Genomic DNA, 18,891 nt, shown 5'->3' with positions numbered 1-18,891 from the left:
ATGCAAAGGCATTCAACAGTGTGGATCATAAGAAATTATGGATAACTTTGTGAAGAATGGGAATTCCAGAACACTTAATTGTGTTCATGAGGAGCCTTTACATAGATCAAGAGGCAGTTGTTCGGATAGAACAAGGGGATACTGATTGGTTTAAAGTCAGGAATGGTGTGTGTCAGGGTTGTATTCTCTCACCACACCTATTCAATCTGTATGCTGAGCAAATAATCAGAGAAGCTGGACTATATGAAGAAGAACAGGAAATCAGGATTGGAGGAAGACTCATTAACAACCTGTGTTATGCAGATAACACAGCCTTGCTTGCTGAAAGTGAAGAGGACTTGAAGCACTTACTAATGAAGATCAAAGACCACAGCCTTCAGTATGGATTGCACCTCAACATAAAGAAAACAAAAATCCTCACAACTGGACCAATGAGCAACATCATGATAAACGGAGAAAAGATTGAGGTTGTCAAGGATTTCATTTTACTTGGATCCACAATTAACAGCCATGGAAGCAGCAGCTAAGAAATCAAAAGACGCATTGCCCTGGGTAAATCTGCTGCAAAGAACCTCTTTAAAGTGTTGAAGAGCAGAGATGTCACCTTGAAGACTAAGGTGCCCCTGACCCAAGCCATGGTATTTTCAATTGCATCATATGCATGTGAAAGCTGGACGATGAATAAGGAAGACAGAAGAAGAATTGATGCCTTCGAATTGTGGTGCTGGTGAAGAATATTGAATATACCATGGACTGCCAAAAGAATGAACAAATCTGTCTTGGAAGAAGTACAACCAGAGTGCTCCTTAGAAGTAAGGATGGCGAGACTGCGTCTTACATACTTTGGACATGTTATCAGGACATGTTATCTGGAGAAGGACATCATGCATGGCAAAGTACAGAGTCAGCGGAAAAGAGGAAGACCCTCAATGAGATGGATTGACACAGTGGCTGCAACAATGGGCTCAAGCATAACAACGAGTGTAAGGATGGTGCAGGACTGGGCTGTGTTTCGTTCTGTTGTGCATAGGGTCGCTAGGAGTCGGAACTGACTCGACAGAACCTAACAACAACAACAATTCTTTATACCTGGGCAGGATATTAGAGATAACCTCCCCAGCTTTTTCAATCAAAGAAAATGAGTCTCTTGGAGATTAGTGAGTTGCAGTAGTCATGAGCTACCAAAAAAAAAAAAAAGAAAGAAAAGAAAAAACCCAAATCCATTGCCTTTGAGCCGATTCCAACTAACAGCGACCCTGTAGGACAGAGTAGGACTGTCCCATAGGGTTTCCAAGCTTGTAAATCTTTACAGAAGCCAACTGCCACATCTTTCTCCCTTGGAGCAGCTGGTGAGTTCAGTCAAGCTTTTGCTTAGTAGGTAAGCCCTTAACACCACACCACCAGGGCTCCAGTCACAAGCTACACTATGACAAAACAGAGACTTCATTTCAGGTAGCTGTCTTAATCAGCTATGCTACACTATGAGCTGAAACTGATCACGCCCCTCTCTGACCTACCACATTTAATTGCTTGTTTAATTTGATTGTCTCTCACGTGTTTCTGGCTGACCTATTTGTCTTCAGGGTTTATGTCATGTCCTACTTCATCTATTGAGAGTCTCTCAACTTTTCCACTAGTCATTGATCTCTACCTCTCCTGAACTCTTACAAGAGTCAGACTACAGAACTTTTTTAAGTGCTTTACTATGTAAAGTAGTGCTACTGAGAGAGCACAGACTTTGGTGACAGCCCAGAGATTACAGGAGTCCTCGCTGTAGAAATTGACCAGCTGGAGAAATCAGACCTATAGGCAGTGGAATCGCTAGGGAGGTGCGGAGAGCACGGACCACATCGGGTGACACTGTCAGAGGGTGCGACACCAAAATGACTGTCTATAAAATTTTTGTGCAGTTTCAGCAGAAATTTATTATTTTTTTATAAAAACATCCTTGTAGTTATAATAATAAAAACATTTTTCCTAAGCCCAGCTTAAATGTATCAGTTATACCTACAAGGCTAAAACTCTGTGCTAGTTTACTTTATGAATCTTCTAATGCGCTATCAGTTACTCAATTACAATGACACTTCCAATCAAGTGGTTAATCCGCACGTGCTACAAGCATGTGCTGTTGTTTTTGTTGCTGCCGCTGTTTTTATAGTTGCCAATTTTATGAAATTTTCTGGTGTTTTAGCTACAATATTGTGGCAATTAGCAGGGAGGGTAACACCAACCCTAGTGACACCAGTCTCATGAGGTTCCTACAACCACTCCATGAGTTATTCCCATTTTACACCCTGAAGCTTGCTTGAATTTAGAAACTTCTTTAAAGTCACAAAGCTATTAACTATGTAGCAACTGTGAGCTACGTGTGGTGGACTTTGGAGCAGTGACGGTCTGGTATTATCCCCAGTTCTGATCAAAATACCCTGTTCAGGGCCAGGAGTGGCAATAATCAGACTCAAATTCAAAAACCTCACATACAAAGCGTGTGTGTGTGTGTGTGTGTGTGATAGAATACAAAGCGTGTGTGTGTGTCCGAGAGATAGAGGGCTGGGGTTCCTGCCCTCACCACAACCCTACTATCTAAATTTTACAGATGAAGAAACTGAAGTTTACAGGGTGGAAGTCACTCGCCTAGGCCACAAAACCAGGACCCTGGCTCCTAACGTGCTTCTTTCCCTCACATTTAATTGAAGTAGCTTGCAAAGGTTTGGAGTCACAATTTTAAGAAGACTCCAATTCAAATACAGTTCAATTTAGGTTTCCGCCTTTTTTTTTTTTTTTTCTATAAAGAAATAAACTGGCACACGCGCACTCCCGCGCCAGAGCCTTCAGCTTAGAGGACGATAAACACTATTCAGCACGCATGCGTAGGGCGGCTCCTCCTGTTCCACCTCCTATTTTTGCGTATCTCCTGCCACTCAGCGCCCGGATGTCTTCCTAGTTTTGCCGGATGTTGTTGTGAGTCCGAGAGACACGTGAGGCGCTGATACGTCATCACAGGCACGCGCAGAAAACATGGCGGCGGCGGGTGTAGTGAGCGGGAAGGTAAGTAACGGCCTGGGGAAATACCCTTGCTATTCTCTTGATGGATGACTTACTGCCTGGGGGCTGGCAGTGGAAGGACGCTAGGGCCCTTTTGCAGCAGGGACAGCCCATGGCGGATGTGAAAGAAGAGGACTTGGGGGTGTCAGCTGTTTTCCCAAGAATGCCGGCTCAGCCCGGGAATTAGAAACCCGGTTCCTGTTCCGATGCCACCTAGGCCTCGAAGCTGTTCTCCTGTGCCCCGCCCCAGAGCCGGCGGGATTTTCCCCCCCATTTTCTAAGACCGGTGGTTCCCTAGTTCCTTTTATTCTGGCTCAGTTTTTCCTTACTCTGGTTCCTTATGTCGGCTCTTCTGACTCCAGCGCCTTTTCTCTCTCCTTTGAGGCTTTAACCTCATTTGTCTTTACCTGCCCTTGCTGCGCGCCGGTAAAGGCGTCTGTGCCTCTCATTCGAGAGGAACTCAGTGGGTGCTTTGCAGCTGTGTGCGCTATGCAGCTGTGTGCTTAGAATAAGTTCATTGGATCCACCTTACCAGACAGCTGAGTTGGTTGGTTGTTGTGAGTAGCAGGGCATGTGTCTTCTCATGGAGCCGGAGATTTACACCATTTCACGCTTGTCTAGGAAGGCGTTTGTTCAAGATATTTCAAGACGTCTTCATGATGTTTCTGTGGTGGTATCTCTGGTGCCTCTTGACGAAGGTGGTTAGTGACCCTCTCCTAGTTCGTTAGGAACTAGAATTAGGTGTGGCGGTTTCGTTGTATAGTGTCTATTCACGTTCTAAGGGGATCTCTCATGCCTATTATTTAGGACCATCAGCTTCCTGACAAACCATTGGCAGCATTTCCGAGTGTGGGAGTGTTTGGAACAGCAGGGATTGATGATGACTCACCGAACACTAAGGACTGTTTACTCTGCGGATAGCTTTCTTTGTACCTTGCGTTTCACCCATATTCTGCCTGTCCCCCCCCTCCCATTTTGAATTATTCGACAGCATTTGTGGTTTGGTGTATGGACTACTAGACTAGGCAGTAGAATAACAAATATTTACCTGGTGTTGCTATTAATTTGGAGAGTGACACTTTAAAATTGGGCAGTGATGACGTTTCTGCGTTTCATATTCTTTATTTGTAGAAGGAGGTGATACTAATCATTATTTCTTGTATTAGAGTTGTTAGGATTACATGAAATAATAAAAACACTTTAAAAAAGGCTACACACTTCTACCTACTACCTATATCAAATTATAGTTTAGGCATCCTTTTTTGAATTATTCATGCCCTTGGTTTTCTTGATAGTTTTTGCTATCAAGATGGTGGATGCTGATACTCTACTTGACTCACTACATGTTTGAATGTCGTCCTGTTTGATTTTTCCACCTGGACTCATCGAGTCTAGGACTTTCCAGGAGGGGATATTTCCATTTGAACTCTCCCCTTTTCAGATTAGGATTAATTTTGAAAGACTGGAGATGATGAGGCTGAGTTGTGAAATATATAACTTCTCCTTCCGGACACTACCTCTCGTAGTTTAACTTTTTAAAGTAGTTGTATATTTTATAACTTTGCTTTATTACCTCATTTATTCTCACTCATTGCAAATTCATGCACGTTGCTGTCACTCCACTAAAACTTTTTCCATACCAAAAGATGACTGTCTCCTAAATAATGCTGTCATGACCAGCAAAACGCACTTAATAAGTACAGATCTGGTTTAATGGCACCATCATTTTCCTGGTTGTTTGTAAAACAAATTTGGAGGCATCTATTTTATAACAACATCTAATCAATAACCGGGTCCTATCAGTTTTACCTAAAAGAGATTTCTTAAATTTGCCACATCTTGATCATTTTTAGTCGCTCAATTCATGCCCTTGCTATACCTCTAGTCTTGAGTTCTTGGCTGATTTTTCTCTTTGCTACAGCCTCTTTGTCCATATTCCATTCTCTGTAGTTATCTTTCTCATGCACAAATCTGATTTTTATGCATTTAAAAACTGCTTTAAAATTTAAAACCTGCTTTAAAAACAAACGAAACCGTCACCGTCAAGGAAACCCTGGTAGCATAGTGTTTAAGTACTAAGGCTGCTAACCAAGAGGTCAGCAGTTCAAAATCGCCGGGCATTCCTTGGAAACTCTATGGGGCAGTTCTGCTCTGTCCTGTAGGGTCGCTATGAGTCAGAATCGACTTGACGGCAGTGGTTTTGGTTTTTTGGGGGTCACCATTAAGTTAAAAATCAAAGCTGGTTAACATAGCATAAAGAGCCACATTACCTTTCTGGCTTTATGTTATGCTTCCCTACTTCCCAGTCTTGTTTCTTTGGGAAAGTGGAATGGTGGAGAGTATGTGTGTGTGTGTGTGTTTGTGTGTATGTATGTATGTATGTGTTCGTATGCATTCATACTTACCTATTCATCCACCCATCTATCTCCACCCCCACAAAGATTCAGCTAAGACCTGTCCAGTTTAGAAATGCAGGGCAGTGGCTGTTAACCAAGGCTTATTAAAAAACAAAAAACGAACGAAAACAACTCACTTGTGATACTTTTAAAAAATACAGATGCTGGGCCACATCCCAGATCTATTGAATTAGAATCTCTCGGTGTTGAGATCTAGGATATGGAATAATTTTTGTTATAACTCTGTTTTGCTTGTTTTGGATTTTGAGTGTCAGGAAGTGATGGAGGGAGGAAGTTAATCTCTGTCATGTAAAGAAACAGTGTAAGATTAAGTGTTAAGTGCTTGGACTCTTGAGACAAACTTGTTTCAAAAACTAACTTCACCACTTACCATCTGTGTGACTTCAGAAAAGTTATTTAGCCCCTCTCTTCTTCAGTTTCCCCCTGTAAAATGGGGATAACAGTACCTACTTTATGGGAGTGTTACGAGGATTAATGAGTAAATATATTTGAACAAGGCTTGGCACACAGTAGATGCTGTGTAGGTGCTATGTTATTTTAGGAATTGAAAAATACCTTGTTTTAGAAGTCATGGCATAGTTTTGATGAGTGAAAAATCATCACAGTAGGGCATTGGTTAATGAGATGCTGACTGCCTGAATCCAAACTCTAGTTCCACTGCTTCATAGCTGTGTGACCTTGGGCAAATTTCTTAACTTCCCTGTGTCCTAGTTTCCTCATTTGTAAAATGGGAATAGTAATTGTACTTCCATCATGGAGTTGTAGAGAGGAGTAAATGAATTACTATTTGTTTAGAATGTAGAATAGTGCCTGGTGTCTAGTAGATGATCAGTGAATGTTAGCTCTATTGCTATTTAAGGAAGAACTCTCTGATGCTCTTAAGATTGTAAGATTAGTATCGGTTTGGAAATAGTTGAATATTTATGCTGGTATTTTTCCACAAAGAAATTAAGGCTGCTCACAAATATAAAAGCAATATAGTTAGATAAAATAAATTGGAGGGAAAAACACGAGGCAAAGGGAAAGTAAATAAAAGTAGGAAAGGTAGCTGGAACTGGAAGTACGACTATTAAATAAACTAGTTCAGTAAGTGTAAGGTACCAATATAATGTATTCAGTTCTCTGATGATTTGGTTAAATTCAGGGGTAAGTTTTTGTCAGCACAACCGGATGGATTCAGTCCTATATATATATATCCTGTTTCTCTTAGCTGAGCCTTTGAAAGTGGGTTTGAGTTTGGAGTTCAGCTATTCCGTGTTGCTATACAAGTGCAGAACCACATTTTAACAGTCAACCAAATGGGGAGGATCAACATCCTTTTGTGAATACTGAGGGGAGAAATAGGGACAGGACACTGCAAAGACCATCCTGTTTCCTCTCCAACAGGTTCCCAACAGAGTTGAATTATTGGAATGAGTTGAATTTACCTATCACAGCGAAGGGGGGTGGTGGGGGAGATAGCCTAATGTTTGGCGTTATACCAGTTCCCACGTATCTTAGTTATCTAAAACTGCTATAACAGAAATACTGCAAGTCGATAGCTTTAATGAAGAGAAGTTTATTCTCTCATAGTCTAGTAGGCTAGAAGTTTAAATTCAGGGTGGCAGCTCGAGGCGAAGGCTTTCTCTTTCTGTCATCTCTGGGAGAAGGTCCTTGCCATCAATATTCTTCAATCGGGGAGCTTTTCAGCACAGGGACTCTGGGGCCAAAGGACGCAGCTATTCTCCTGGCTTTTGTTTCTTGGTGGTATGAGGCCCCTGTCTCTTTGCTTGCTTCTCTCTTTTATATGTCAGAAGAGATTGGCTTAAGACACAACCTAATCTTGTAGATTGAGTCCTGCCTCATTAACATAACCGTCACTAGTTATGTGTCAACATCATAGAGAGAGAATTTACAATATATAGGAAAATCATATCAGATTACGAAATGGTGGACAATCACATAATACTGGGAATCGTGGCCTAGCCAAGCTGATAGACATTTTTCGGGGACATAATTTAATCCATGACATCATGATAGTTACAATTTACTCTCATTTATTAATGTAACAAATATTTATGAAGCACCTAATGTGTTCCAAGCACTATATTAGGCATTGAGGATACATAAACAGCCCCGTGCCCTTAGAACTTACAGACTTAAGTTCTTCAAAAGGAAAACTAACAATAACTTAAAGTTGTCTAAATAAGAAATGCAACATGTGTTTTAATTATTTGAAGTAGGTGCTTTTTTTTTTTTTGATTCTATTTTAGATGAAGGTTTACAGAGCAAATTAGTTTCTCATTAAACGATAGTATACATATTGTTTTGTGACATTGGTTGCCAATACCACGACAAGTCAACACTTTCCACTTCTCGACCTTAAGTTCTCCGTTACCAGCTTTCGTGTCCCCTTCTGCCTTCTCATCCTTGCCCCTGGTCTGGTATGCCCATTGAGTTCCATTTTGTTTTATGGGCCTGTCTAGTCTTTGACTGAAGGGTGGGACCTCAGGTGTGACTTCAGTACTGAGTTAAAAGGGTGTCCAGGGGCGATACTCTCAGGGTTTCTCCAGTCCCCGTGAGTTACAATTTTGTTCTAAAATTTTCTCCTCCTCTCTCCAGCACCCTCTCTATTGTGATCCCTGTCAGAGCAGCCAGTGATTGTAGCCAGGCACTATCTAGTGGTGCGTAGGTGCTATTTTTAATGAATGCTTATATTGTGGAGACCTGTAGATTGACTGTAATTGTCATGAGGACAGGGCCTGAAATGTTTCACCTGCACCTAGCCTAGAGTCTGGTAGCACATAGTAAGTGTTCAGTGAAGGGAAAAGAAAATAACTTGAAATAATGGAAGATCAACTAATGTTTTTTTCCTTAGAGTTTGTTTAGATGGCAGTTTTAGTAAGAATTTATTTCGCAGCTTAAAATTGGTCCTTTTAGATATGCTTGCAGTGCTGAGAAACCCTGTGTTTTAGAAAGATATTCTTAGTATCTACTAGATTTTCCTGGAGAATTTTTCTATACCTAGACTGGATCTTGTAACATGGTATTACCTTCCTTACCTGATGAATATTCTTTCTTTATTTTTTGGCATTCTTTAGTTTAACAAACATTTGAGTACATGTTACGTGCTATGGGTTCTGTGGCTATAAGGGTGGTTTAAACACGTAACTTTATCCTTGGAACACAGTACAGTAAGTAGTTTGCAATTTTAATAAGTCATTTCAATTTGTGAATTAATAAAAACATGGCTTTTTTGAAAGAATCGAAATGTGAAGTCTTTGATGAAACGTAGCTACTTGCACTAGGTGAAATACTGTATTATAATCTAACCTTTTTATTTTCACTCTTTAGTGGAAGAAGTCCTTATGAAATCTACCTGTCTTCTATTATTGTGCACTATTATAATGTACATGCAGTAATAGGTATAAGAGAAGTCATTCATTTAGTCCTCATTTGCGCCTCCTCAGACTGCTGTGTTATATCTGCCTCCTGTCGTACATTGTTGGTCACACTGGTGTCCTTAAGTGGCAGTGATAGTTCTACCACCCACCCTTCATTAAGAATTATATAGTGCTCTGTATCTGAAAGGTTCACTTCTTCACTGTCAGAATTTCTGTGATGTGTTACCCTTAAAACTGCCTATGTTGTACACTTGAGTTCCACAGTCATTACTGGTTAACCGTCCCAAACAAAACTCAGTATTTACTTTCTTCCTGTATTCCTTTTCCCGGTGAATAGCCTCATCTACTCAGTTTTTGTCCTGACTCCTTTTCTTTTCTCTTCCCACATCTAATCAGCACAAAGGCATATCATTTTGACCTTCTAAATATCTCCCTAAGCCATCTGCTTCTTCTCATCCTTGCTGCCAGTACCTTACTTCAAGCCACCCTAAATCTCTGCCTCCCTGGATTACTGTAACTGTTCATTCTTGGCCCTGTAGCCAGCACGTTGGCTCAGAAAAGGCAAGTCTGACCATGGCATTCCTCTGCTACGACTCTCTAGTGGCTTTTCTTTTTCTTCAGGATAAATTCCAAACTCCCAGTTTCTTAAATATGGCTTATAAAACCTTTTATGATCTGATCTGGACTCTGTCCTCTAACTTCTTTGGCTTCTCCCAGAAAAAAAAAAAATGATACTTGGGCTTCAGCCATACAGTGAACTACTTGCTCTCTATATAGTTTCCGTCTACCAAGATCATATACTCTCTGTCTTTCCTCATCCTCTTCTAGTTAAAATTGCTATTCTTCAGGTCTTAGCTTATATGTCACTGTACTTAAGCCTTTCTGACTCTTACTTGTCTGAGCCACCTAAGTCTAGATTAAAAAAACAAAAAACCAAACCAGTTGCCATGGAGTTGATTTTGACTCACAGTGACTCCAGGTGTTTCAGAATAGAACTATGCTCCATAAAGTTGTGCTCGTTTAGAATTAGATTGCCAGTCTTTCTTCTGAGGCACCTCTGGTTGGATTTGAACTGCCAAGCTTTCTGTTAACTGAGTGTTGAAGTGTTTGTGCCACCCAGGGACTAGGATAACCTGTTGCTGTCAAGTTGATTCCCACCTATAACAACCAGGTTTAGGTTAAAAAAAAAAAAACAGGTGTTATTTATTAGGACCTGCCGTGGCACCCTATTTATACTTCCATCTTATGTTGTAATCATTGGTTTTCTTGTCCTCATCCACAGTTAGACTGTAAATGCTGTGAAGACCGTGACTGAATCTCATTTATTTAAATCTAGCGGCTTCTGTGCCTGGCATATTGTAAGCATTCAGTATATATTGAAGAAATAATTGAAAATGGCATCTCCCTCAGGATGCTCTGTATACTTCCATCACACTCTACTATGACCATTGATTTCCTGGTCTACATGACACTACTAGTTTAGTCAGACATTTTTTTGGTATCTGTGTTTTTTCTACAACACCTTTTATCCTCAGCATATGACCAAAAAAAACCAAACCCATTGCCATCGAGTAGATTCTGACTCAGCATATAGTTGGTGCTTAATATAAATGGTGAATATATGAGTAAAAAAACTTCTAAATCAGATTAGGTGGAATGGGGGTGGGTGGAAGCATTTAGGCAGGCTATTTGTACTCTTTTGGAGGGCTTAGTAGAAGTTGCTAAAAGAAAGAGTAGAGCGAACAGAATGCACAAAAAATGACAAGATTTTCAGGGAACAGGTGAGTTCAGAGTGACTCAAGGGAGGGAGGTTGTGTGTGTTGGGAAGTATCAAGAAGTGTAGCTATAGGAGTAAAGGGTGGAGTCAGAAGAATTTTTTTTTTTTAAACTTAGTTTGCTTTAGGTAAAAGTTTACAGTTCAATTAATTTCTCATACAAAAATCTATACACATATTGTTTCACGACATTAGTTACAATTGCTCACAATGTGACAGTGTACTCCCCCTTTCCACTCCGGGCTCCCTGTGTCCATTCAACCAGTCCTGTTCCTTCTTGCCTTCTCATGCTGCCTCCAGACAGGAGCTGCCCATTTGGTCTTGTGTATCTTATTGAACTAAGCAGCACGCTCCTGACATGTATTATTTTATGTTTTATAGTCCTGTGGAATCTTTGTCTGAGAGGTAGGCTCTGGGAATGTTTTCAGTTCTGGATTAACAGAGCATCCGGGGGCTGTAATTTCAGGGATTCCTCCAGTCTCTGTCAGGCCATTAGGTCTGGTCTTTTTATGTGAATTTGAGTTCTTTTCCATACTTTTCTCCTGCTCTGCCCTGACTGGAACTCTGTTGTGTTCCCTGTCAGGGTGGTCATTGGTGATAGCTGGGCATCATCTAGTTCTTATGGTCTCAGGCTGGTGAAATCTCTGGTTTATGTGGTCCTTTTAGGTGGTGTAGTGGTTAAGTACTATGGCTGCTAATCAGAAGGTGGGCAGTTCGAACCCATCAGGTGCTCCTTGGAAACTATGGGGCAGTTCAACTCTGTCCTATAGGGTTGCTATGAGTTGGAATCAACTCGACGGCATTGGGTTTGGTTTTGGTTTTTTTTTTAGTCTCTTGGCCTAATATTTTCCCTGTGTCTTTGGTTTTCTTCATTCTCCTTTGCCCCAAGTGGGATGGTACCAATTGATGGAGGTAGATGGCTGCTGGAGTCAGAAGAATTTTAAGCTCAGACATGGCATGATCAGATGTGCATTTTATAAAGATGAGTCTTGGCAGTGGTTACACATTACACACCTAACATAGATTGTTGTAAGGTGACTAGATTGGGAGAAGAGAGACCAGAATGTTACTTTAGCGACATAGGCTAGAAATAATGAAGCCAGGGTCGGAGGGGAAAGTTTTAGTGGCTTATGAGATGGAATGTGGTTGGTGAAGGAGCCATTTAGGGGAAGTGGGTGGATGAGATGTCTTTGACAGAGTTGGGAATATTAGCAGAGTAGATTTCGGATAGAACATACTGAGTTTAACGTGCCTGTGAGTTTTTCAAGTGGAGATATATTCAGTAGTACTTAGATATTTGGGTGTGGAGCTCACTAGAACATCTGTGTTCATGAGAGATATTGGTCTTTAGTTTTATTTTCTTGTAATTGTCCTGTTTCCTTTAACAGGGTAATGCTGGCCTTGTAGAATTAGTTGGGAAATGTACTTCCTCTCTGGTTTTCTGGAAGTGTTTTTGTAGAGTTGGTATTATTTCTCTCTTAATTGTTTGGTAGACTTCACTAGTAAACCCCTCTGGGAAGGGTTTTTTCTTTGTGGGAAGGTTTTTAATTTAACTTTAATTTCCTTAATGGGTACCAGGCTACTCAGGTTATGTTTTTCTTTTTAGGTGAACTTTGGTAGCTTGTGTCTCTCAAGAATTTATTCATTTTGTCTTAAGTTGTCAAGTTTATTAGTATAAACTTGTTTATAAATTTCCTTAGTATCCTTATCGGTAGAATCTGTAGTAATATTACCACTCTAATAGCAAGAATTGGAGCGGTAATGTTACTACAGTTTCTACAGATAAGGAGAGGATACTATTACTGCTCTAATTCCTGTTACTGGAGCCATGGTGGCAGTTGTTAAGCACTCTGATGCTAACCAAAAGGTTGGCAGTTCGAACCCCCTTAGCCGCTATGAAGGCGAAAGATGTGGCAGCTAGCCTTTGTGAAGATCTGCAGCCTCGGAAACCCTGTGGGACAGTTCTGCTCTGTCCTATAGGGTTGCTGCTATGAGTCAGAATTGACTTGACGGCAGTGGGGTTTTTTTTTTTTTTTAGTTCCTGTTATTAGTTATTTGTGTCTTGTTTTTTCCTGATCAGTGTGGCTAGTTTTACCGATTTTATTCAATCTTTTGGTTCATTGATTTACTCTTTTTTTATTTGTGCTCTAATCTTTATTTTCTTCTGGTTACTTTGGCTTTAACTTGTGTCTTTTTCTACTTTCTTAAGGTAGAAGCGATGTCATTAATTTGAGATCTTTCTTTTTTTCTAATAAGGGCATTTAATGCTATATATTTCACATTAAGTCCTGCTTTAGTGGCACCCCACTATTTTGATATGATGTGTTTCTATTTTTATTCAGTTCTGAATACTTTCTAATTTCCTTTTTGATTTCTTCTTTAACCTATGGGTTATTTGGAAGTGTGTTATTAATTTTCAAGTATATGAGGGATGTTCCAAAGATATTTCTATTATTGATCTATACTTTAATTCTGTTGTGGTCACAGAACATACTTGTATTCTGTTAGATTTACTGAGATTTGTTTTATTGGCCTACAATGTGGTCAGTCATTTTTTAAAAAATATTTGTGAGATTTATTATTTATTATTGTGCTTTAAGTGGAAGTTTGCAATTCAAGTCAGCTCCTCATACAAAAAGTTATAAAACATTGTTATGGGACCCTAGATGCTCTTCCTACAATGTGATGGCACATTCCTTCTCTCCACTCTGTATTTCCCATGCCCATTCAACCAGCTTCTTTTCATCGCTGCCTTCTCATCTTGTATAAATATTTATTATGGTTATGTCCTACTGGTATATTGACCCTTCAGTCAGTATATAGTGTTCTTCCTTATCCTTTGTAGTGGATTTTAAAGTCTATTTTGTCAGAAATTAATATTGCCACTCCTGTTCTTTTTTGATTGTTGTTTGATATATTTTTTTCCATCGTTTGAGTTTTAGTTTGTTTGTGTCTCAAAGTCTAAGGTGTGTCTCTTGTAGGTCGCATATAGATGCACTGTGTTTTTTAAATCCATTCTGCCACTCTCTGTCTCTTTATTGGTGCATTTAGTCCATTTAAATTCAGCGTAATTATTGATAGGTATAAGTTTAGTGTTGTCATTTTGATGCCTTTTTTTTTTTTTGACAGTTTATTTTTTCCACTTAATTTTCTGCGTTGAGTAGTTTTTTTTTAATGTGTTGTCTTTTCCTCTTGGTCATTGTTGTTGCTTTTGTTTTTGCCGAGTGTTTGTTTTTCTTGTTTTTTATTTCGATGTGTAGAATTGTCAGTTTCCTTTGTGATTACCTTAATATTTATTCCTATTTTTTTACGTTTAAACCAATCTTTTATTTCTTTATATTGCCTTGACTTCTTCTCCATATGAAAGACCTCTGACTGCATTTTTTAGTCCCTCTTTTTTGATTTAATGTTGTCATCTTTTGCATAATGATGTGTCTGTTTTCCTGTTTTGAGCATTTTAGCTTTGATTTATTTTTGTGATTTCCTTATCTGGATTGATACCTAGTTGCTCTGTCCTGTGTTCTAGTCTTGAGTTGTTATCTAATGTTACCAATTTTTGTAATTGGAGGACTCCCTTTAGTATTTCTTGTAATTTTGGTTTGGTTTGTGCAAATTCCCTAAACTTCTGTTTATCTGGAAATGTCCTAATTTCACCTTTATTTTTGAGAAACAGTTTTGCTGGATATATAATTCATGGCTATCAATTTTTTTCCTTGAAGGCTTTATATATATTATCCTACTGCCTTTTTGTCTGCATGGTTTCTGCTGAGTAGTCAGAGCTTAGTCTTATTGACTCTCCTTTGTATGTGACTTTTCATTTATCCCTAGCTGCTCTTAAAATTCTCTCTTTATCTTTGGTTTTGGCAAGTCTGATTATAGTATGTCTTGGTGACTTTCTTTGGGATCTACCTTGTATGGGGTTCGATGAGCATCTTGGATAAATATCTTCTCCTCTTTCATGATATCAGGGAAGTTTTCTGCCTACAGATCTTCAACAATTTTTCTGTTATCCCCCATTCTGGTACTACAGTCACTCGTAGGTTGCTTCTTTTGATAGAGTTCCACATAGTTCTTAGGGTTTCTTCATTTTTTTAAATTATTTTATCTAATTTATTAAATTTTATTTTAATTATTTTCCTCAAATATATTGGAGTCAAGTGCTTTATCTTCCGTCTCACTAATTCTGACTCCATTTCCTCAATTCTGCTCCTGTGACTTTCTATTGAGTTGTCTAATTGTGAAATTTTATTGTTAATCTTCTGGATTTCTGTTTGTTGTCTCTCTGTGGGTTCTTACAGCCTATTAAATTTGTCATTATGCTCTTCTCTAATCTTCTTAAGTTCCTTTAATGCTATATCTGTGTGTTCCTTGGCTTGTTCTGTGTTTTGCCTGATCTCCCTCATCTTTTGAAGAGTTTTGTATATTAATCTTTTGTAGTCTACCTCTGGTAGTTCCAAGAAGTTCTCTTCTTCTGGAAGGTTTCTTAATTCTTTGTTTTGGGAGCTTGCTGAAGCCATCATGGTCTGCTTCTTTATGTGATTTGGTATTGACTGTTGTCTCCGAGCCATCAATAAGTTATTGTATTTACTTATGTCTGCTTACTGTGTCCTAGCTTCTTGTTTTGTTTTGTTTCAGTATGCCCAAATAGGCTGCTTGAGTGAGCTAGTTTGATTACTGGCACCTTTGAAGCTCTAAGGTCCTGTCACCAGGTGGATAGAGCAGTTACTAGGTGTATGAGCCCAGGAGTTTGTTAACCTTTCTCGTATGGATTCAGCTCAGGTGTCCAGGTAGTTGGTTACAAAGTGTGTAGTGTAGGCTCTCACCTACAGTCTTAGACGAGCAGTGGTGATTGGTGTAGGTGCAGGTATCTGGGTGCAGTAGGGGATCACATCCTGTGCAAGGCAGGGGACTAACGATTGCCCCTGAGTGTCTGTGAGGAAAGCGTGCCCCTGTTCCCTAGGGCACTTAGGTGGGTGGGTTTTGCAGCCAGACTGTGGGCATCTGATGTTGTTGGGTGTAAGGACTGGGAGGCACCACTTATCCTTGGACCCCTGTCGAGGGTGGCTAGGTGGTGTGGGTGCAGCCCCCAGTCCTCAGGCCCCTGATGTGGGTAGGTGAGGACTCTGTTTAATAGGTAGAGCAATGTGAAATGCCATGAACCTACCTCTCCACCATATAGCTGAAACAGTTGAAGTTAGACTTCAGGTATGTACCCTGTTGTACTGTGCTAACAAGGGCCTATGCTGTTGAAATGGGCCCACACAGGTCTGTGTAGGGGTCAAGGCCATTCAAAGTCTGTGGACTCTTTATGCCTCTACTCAGGCAAAGGAGCTATTTCTGCCCTGAGTTCTCAGCTTAGGGCAGCTGGCAAATTACTTTTTCCCCCCGTTTGTTAATTTGTTCCTTCTCCAAGGCTGGGAGGATGGCTCTGGGCACACGACAAGTCCTACTTCCAGCCCAGGGAAAGCGGCTTATCACTGAAACCAGCTCGGGGCCCAGTGAGGAGTGGGGAGGGGTCAGTTAAATGGGAGAGAGTTTTTTTCCAAAGAGTTGTTTTTTGGATGCAAGTACTTATCTTTCACCAAGAGCGCCTGCTGCTTTTCCTTGATTCTAGAGGTGTGAGTGAACTCTTCGCCGCTCGGTCTCTCCTGCTGTGGAAAACGTGTCCTGAATGCCGCTGCTTGCCTCACTGTGCTCATTCCAGGGATCTGGCCTACGGGGTGCTGGTTCCCGCTGGATCAGCTCTGGCAGCCCCTCGCTGCTTCTGAACCATCTCTTCCTCCCCATGCAACTCGGTCTGATGCATCAAATTTGCCTTTGATGTTCAGGGCTCCTAGATTGTCATGTATAATGGATTAATTTGTGTTTTCGGTTCTTTTTTATAAGAGGGACCCCCAGAAACGTCTGAGTAGTCTGCTATCTTGGCCCCACCCAGTGTGGTCAATCTTGGTAAACGTTTTGTGTGCATTTGAAAAAAATATGTATTCTGTTGGATGGAGTGTTCTATTAGTGCCAGCTAGGTAAGTTGGTTGATAGCATTGTTGATGTCTTCTATATTGTTACTGATTTTTCTGCGTCTTAACGCATTGACATTATGAAGTGATCATCATACCTGGTAATATTCTTTTTGCAGTGATGATCTACTTTTGTCTAAAGTAAATATATTCAAGTTTTGATTAGTGTGAGCATGATACGGAAACCCTGGTGGCATAGTGGCTCAGAGTTTGGCTGCTTCCCAAAAGGTCAGCAGTTCAAATCCACCATTTGCTTGTTGGAAATCCTGTAGGGCAGTTCTTCTGTGTCCTGTAGGGTCACTATGGGTCGAAATTTACTGGACGGCAACGGCTTTGGTTAGGTTTTTTTTTTTTTACGCGTGATATATTTTGTCCTTTTTTTTTTTTTAAACCTATTTGTGTCTATATTTAAAATGCTTTTCTTTTAAGAAACATAAAATTAGTTGTTACTCTTACTCTATCTGACAGTCTCTTCCTTTTAGTTGGGTTCTTTAGACTGTATTTGATATGATTAGTGATACGGTTAAGTCTGTCTGTCATCTTGGTGTTTGTTTTCTATTTGTCCCATTTTTTTCTTTGTTTTCTTTTCCTTCCGTCTTTGTCATTGAGTGTGTTTCGTGATTTCATTTTTATTTCCTTTGTTAGCTCATTACTTACAGCTTTTTGTTACATTAGTGATTACTTTTGAGTTTACAGTATGTATCTTTTACTTACCACAGTTTACTTTCAAGAGTTATTATACTACTGTACATAAAGTATAAGAACCTAGAACAGTATACTTCCATTTCTCTACTCCTGGCCCTTTTGCTATTTTTCTCATGTATTTTACTTTTTCTTCCAGCAATTTGGTGTTCTGTTCACTTTTTTTTTTCCAGCGCTTTTTCCCCCATTTCATTTTGGATAGTTTCTATTACTCTGACTTCAGGTTCATTATTCTGTATTTATTTATGCTTTAAATAGTCAAAGAGATTTAGATAACAGGAAGAATAAGGTATGTTTGTTCACGGTTACCATTTTGGGTGACCTTTATTCCTCTGTGTAGATCAAGATTTCCTTTTAGCATAACTTATTCTAACTGAAGGACTTCTTTTAACTTTTCTTGTAGTGTAGGCCTGATGGTGATGATTTTTCTTAGCTTTTATGTATCTGGAAATGTGTTTATTTTCCCTTCCTTTTTGAAAGGTGTTTTCTCTGAGTATGGAATTTTAGATGAACAGTACTTTTCTTTTAGTATTTTTAAGAATGTTGCTCCCAATGTTTTTTCATCTGCATTGTTTCCGGGAAGAAATCTACTGTTATCCTTGTACATAATGCTTTTTTCCCCGGGCTGCTTTTAAGATTTTCTCTTTAGCGCTGATTTTGAACAATTCGATTATGATGTGCCTTTGTATCATTTTCTTTGTGATTATTGCACTTGGGGTTCATCGAGCTGTTTAAATCTTTGGGTTTATTGTTATGTGCTGTCGAGTCAATTCCAACTCTTAGCCAACCCCATATGACAGTAGAACTACGTCAGAATTTCCTAGGCTATATGTAATCTTTATGGGAGAAAGATGCAACAGTCTGCTTCTATAAAGATTACAGCCTTAATAACTCTACGGAGCAGTTTTGTCCTTTTCTGTAGGGTTGTAGACTTAATGGCATTGTGTTTGGTTTTCGTTTATGTTTAATCTTTACGGGAGCAGCTTGCCAGGTCTTTTCTCCTGTGGAGCCACTGGTGAGTTTGAACCACAGACCTTTTGATTAGCAGCTGAGAATTTAACCATTGTGCAACCAGGACTCCATTGTGAGTTTATAGTCTTCATTAAATTTGGAAAATTTTCTGCCATTATTTTAAAGAAATTTTTTTGTTTGTTTCTCTCCATTATCATCTCCTTCAGGGACTCCACGTGCGTGTATACTAGGCCACTTAAAGTTTCCTATAGCTCGTTGGTGCTCTGTTCACTTTTTTTTCCCTCTGTGTTTCATTTTGGATTGTTTCTATTACTATGACTTCAAGTTCAGTATTCTTCTGCAATATCTAATCTGCCATTTATTCCACTCAGTGTATTTTTTATCTTGGACATTGTAGTTTTCATGTCTAGATGTTCAGTTGGATCTTTTTAATATTGTCAGCGTCTCCTCTTTAACTGTAGGGTCGCTATGAGTCGGAATTGACTCGACTGCAGTGAGTTTGGTTTTTTTTTTTCCGTCTTAACAAGTTCCATCTTTTCTCTAGCTTTTTGAACATGTGGAATACAGTTACAATGATACTTTA

At 39.6% G+C, this 18,891-nt stretch overlaps 1 protein-coding gene across 3 annotated transcripts in view; it reads left to right on the top strand.

The window, feature by feature from the left end:
- The first annotated feature begins 2,921 nt into the window (after nt 1-2,921).
- Nucleotides 2,922-18,891, top strand: part of TBC1D15 (TBC1 domain family member 15) — a 64,543-nt gene continuing 48,573 nt past the window's right edge. For 2 of the 3 annotated variants that reach the window (XM_010598887.3, XM_010598890.3), the window contains exon 1: nt 2,923-3,048. In XM_010598887.3, the coding sequence (XP_010597189.1) occupies nt 3,019-3,048 (30 nt within the window). In that variant the 5' untranslated portion in view covers nt 2,923-3,018. Of the gene's footprint in view, nt 3,049-18,891 lie in introns of all 3 variants that reach the window. The other variant, XM_023558979.2, reaches the window with a different exon arrangement.

This window comes from Loxodonta africana, chromosome 4 (assembly GCF_030014295.1).
Source record: "Loxodonta africana isolate mLoxAfr1 chromosome 4, mLoxAfr1.hap2, whole genome shotgun sequence".
NCBI classification, from domain to species: Eukaryota; Metazoa; Chordata; class Mammalia; order Proboscidea; family Elephantidae; genus Loxodonta; species Loxodonta africana.
Note: the sequence above shows the minus strand (reverse complement) of the source record. Positions and strands in the feature narration are given on the sequence as shown.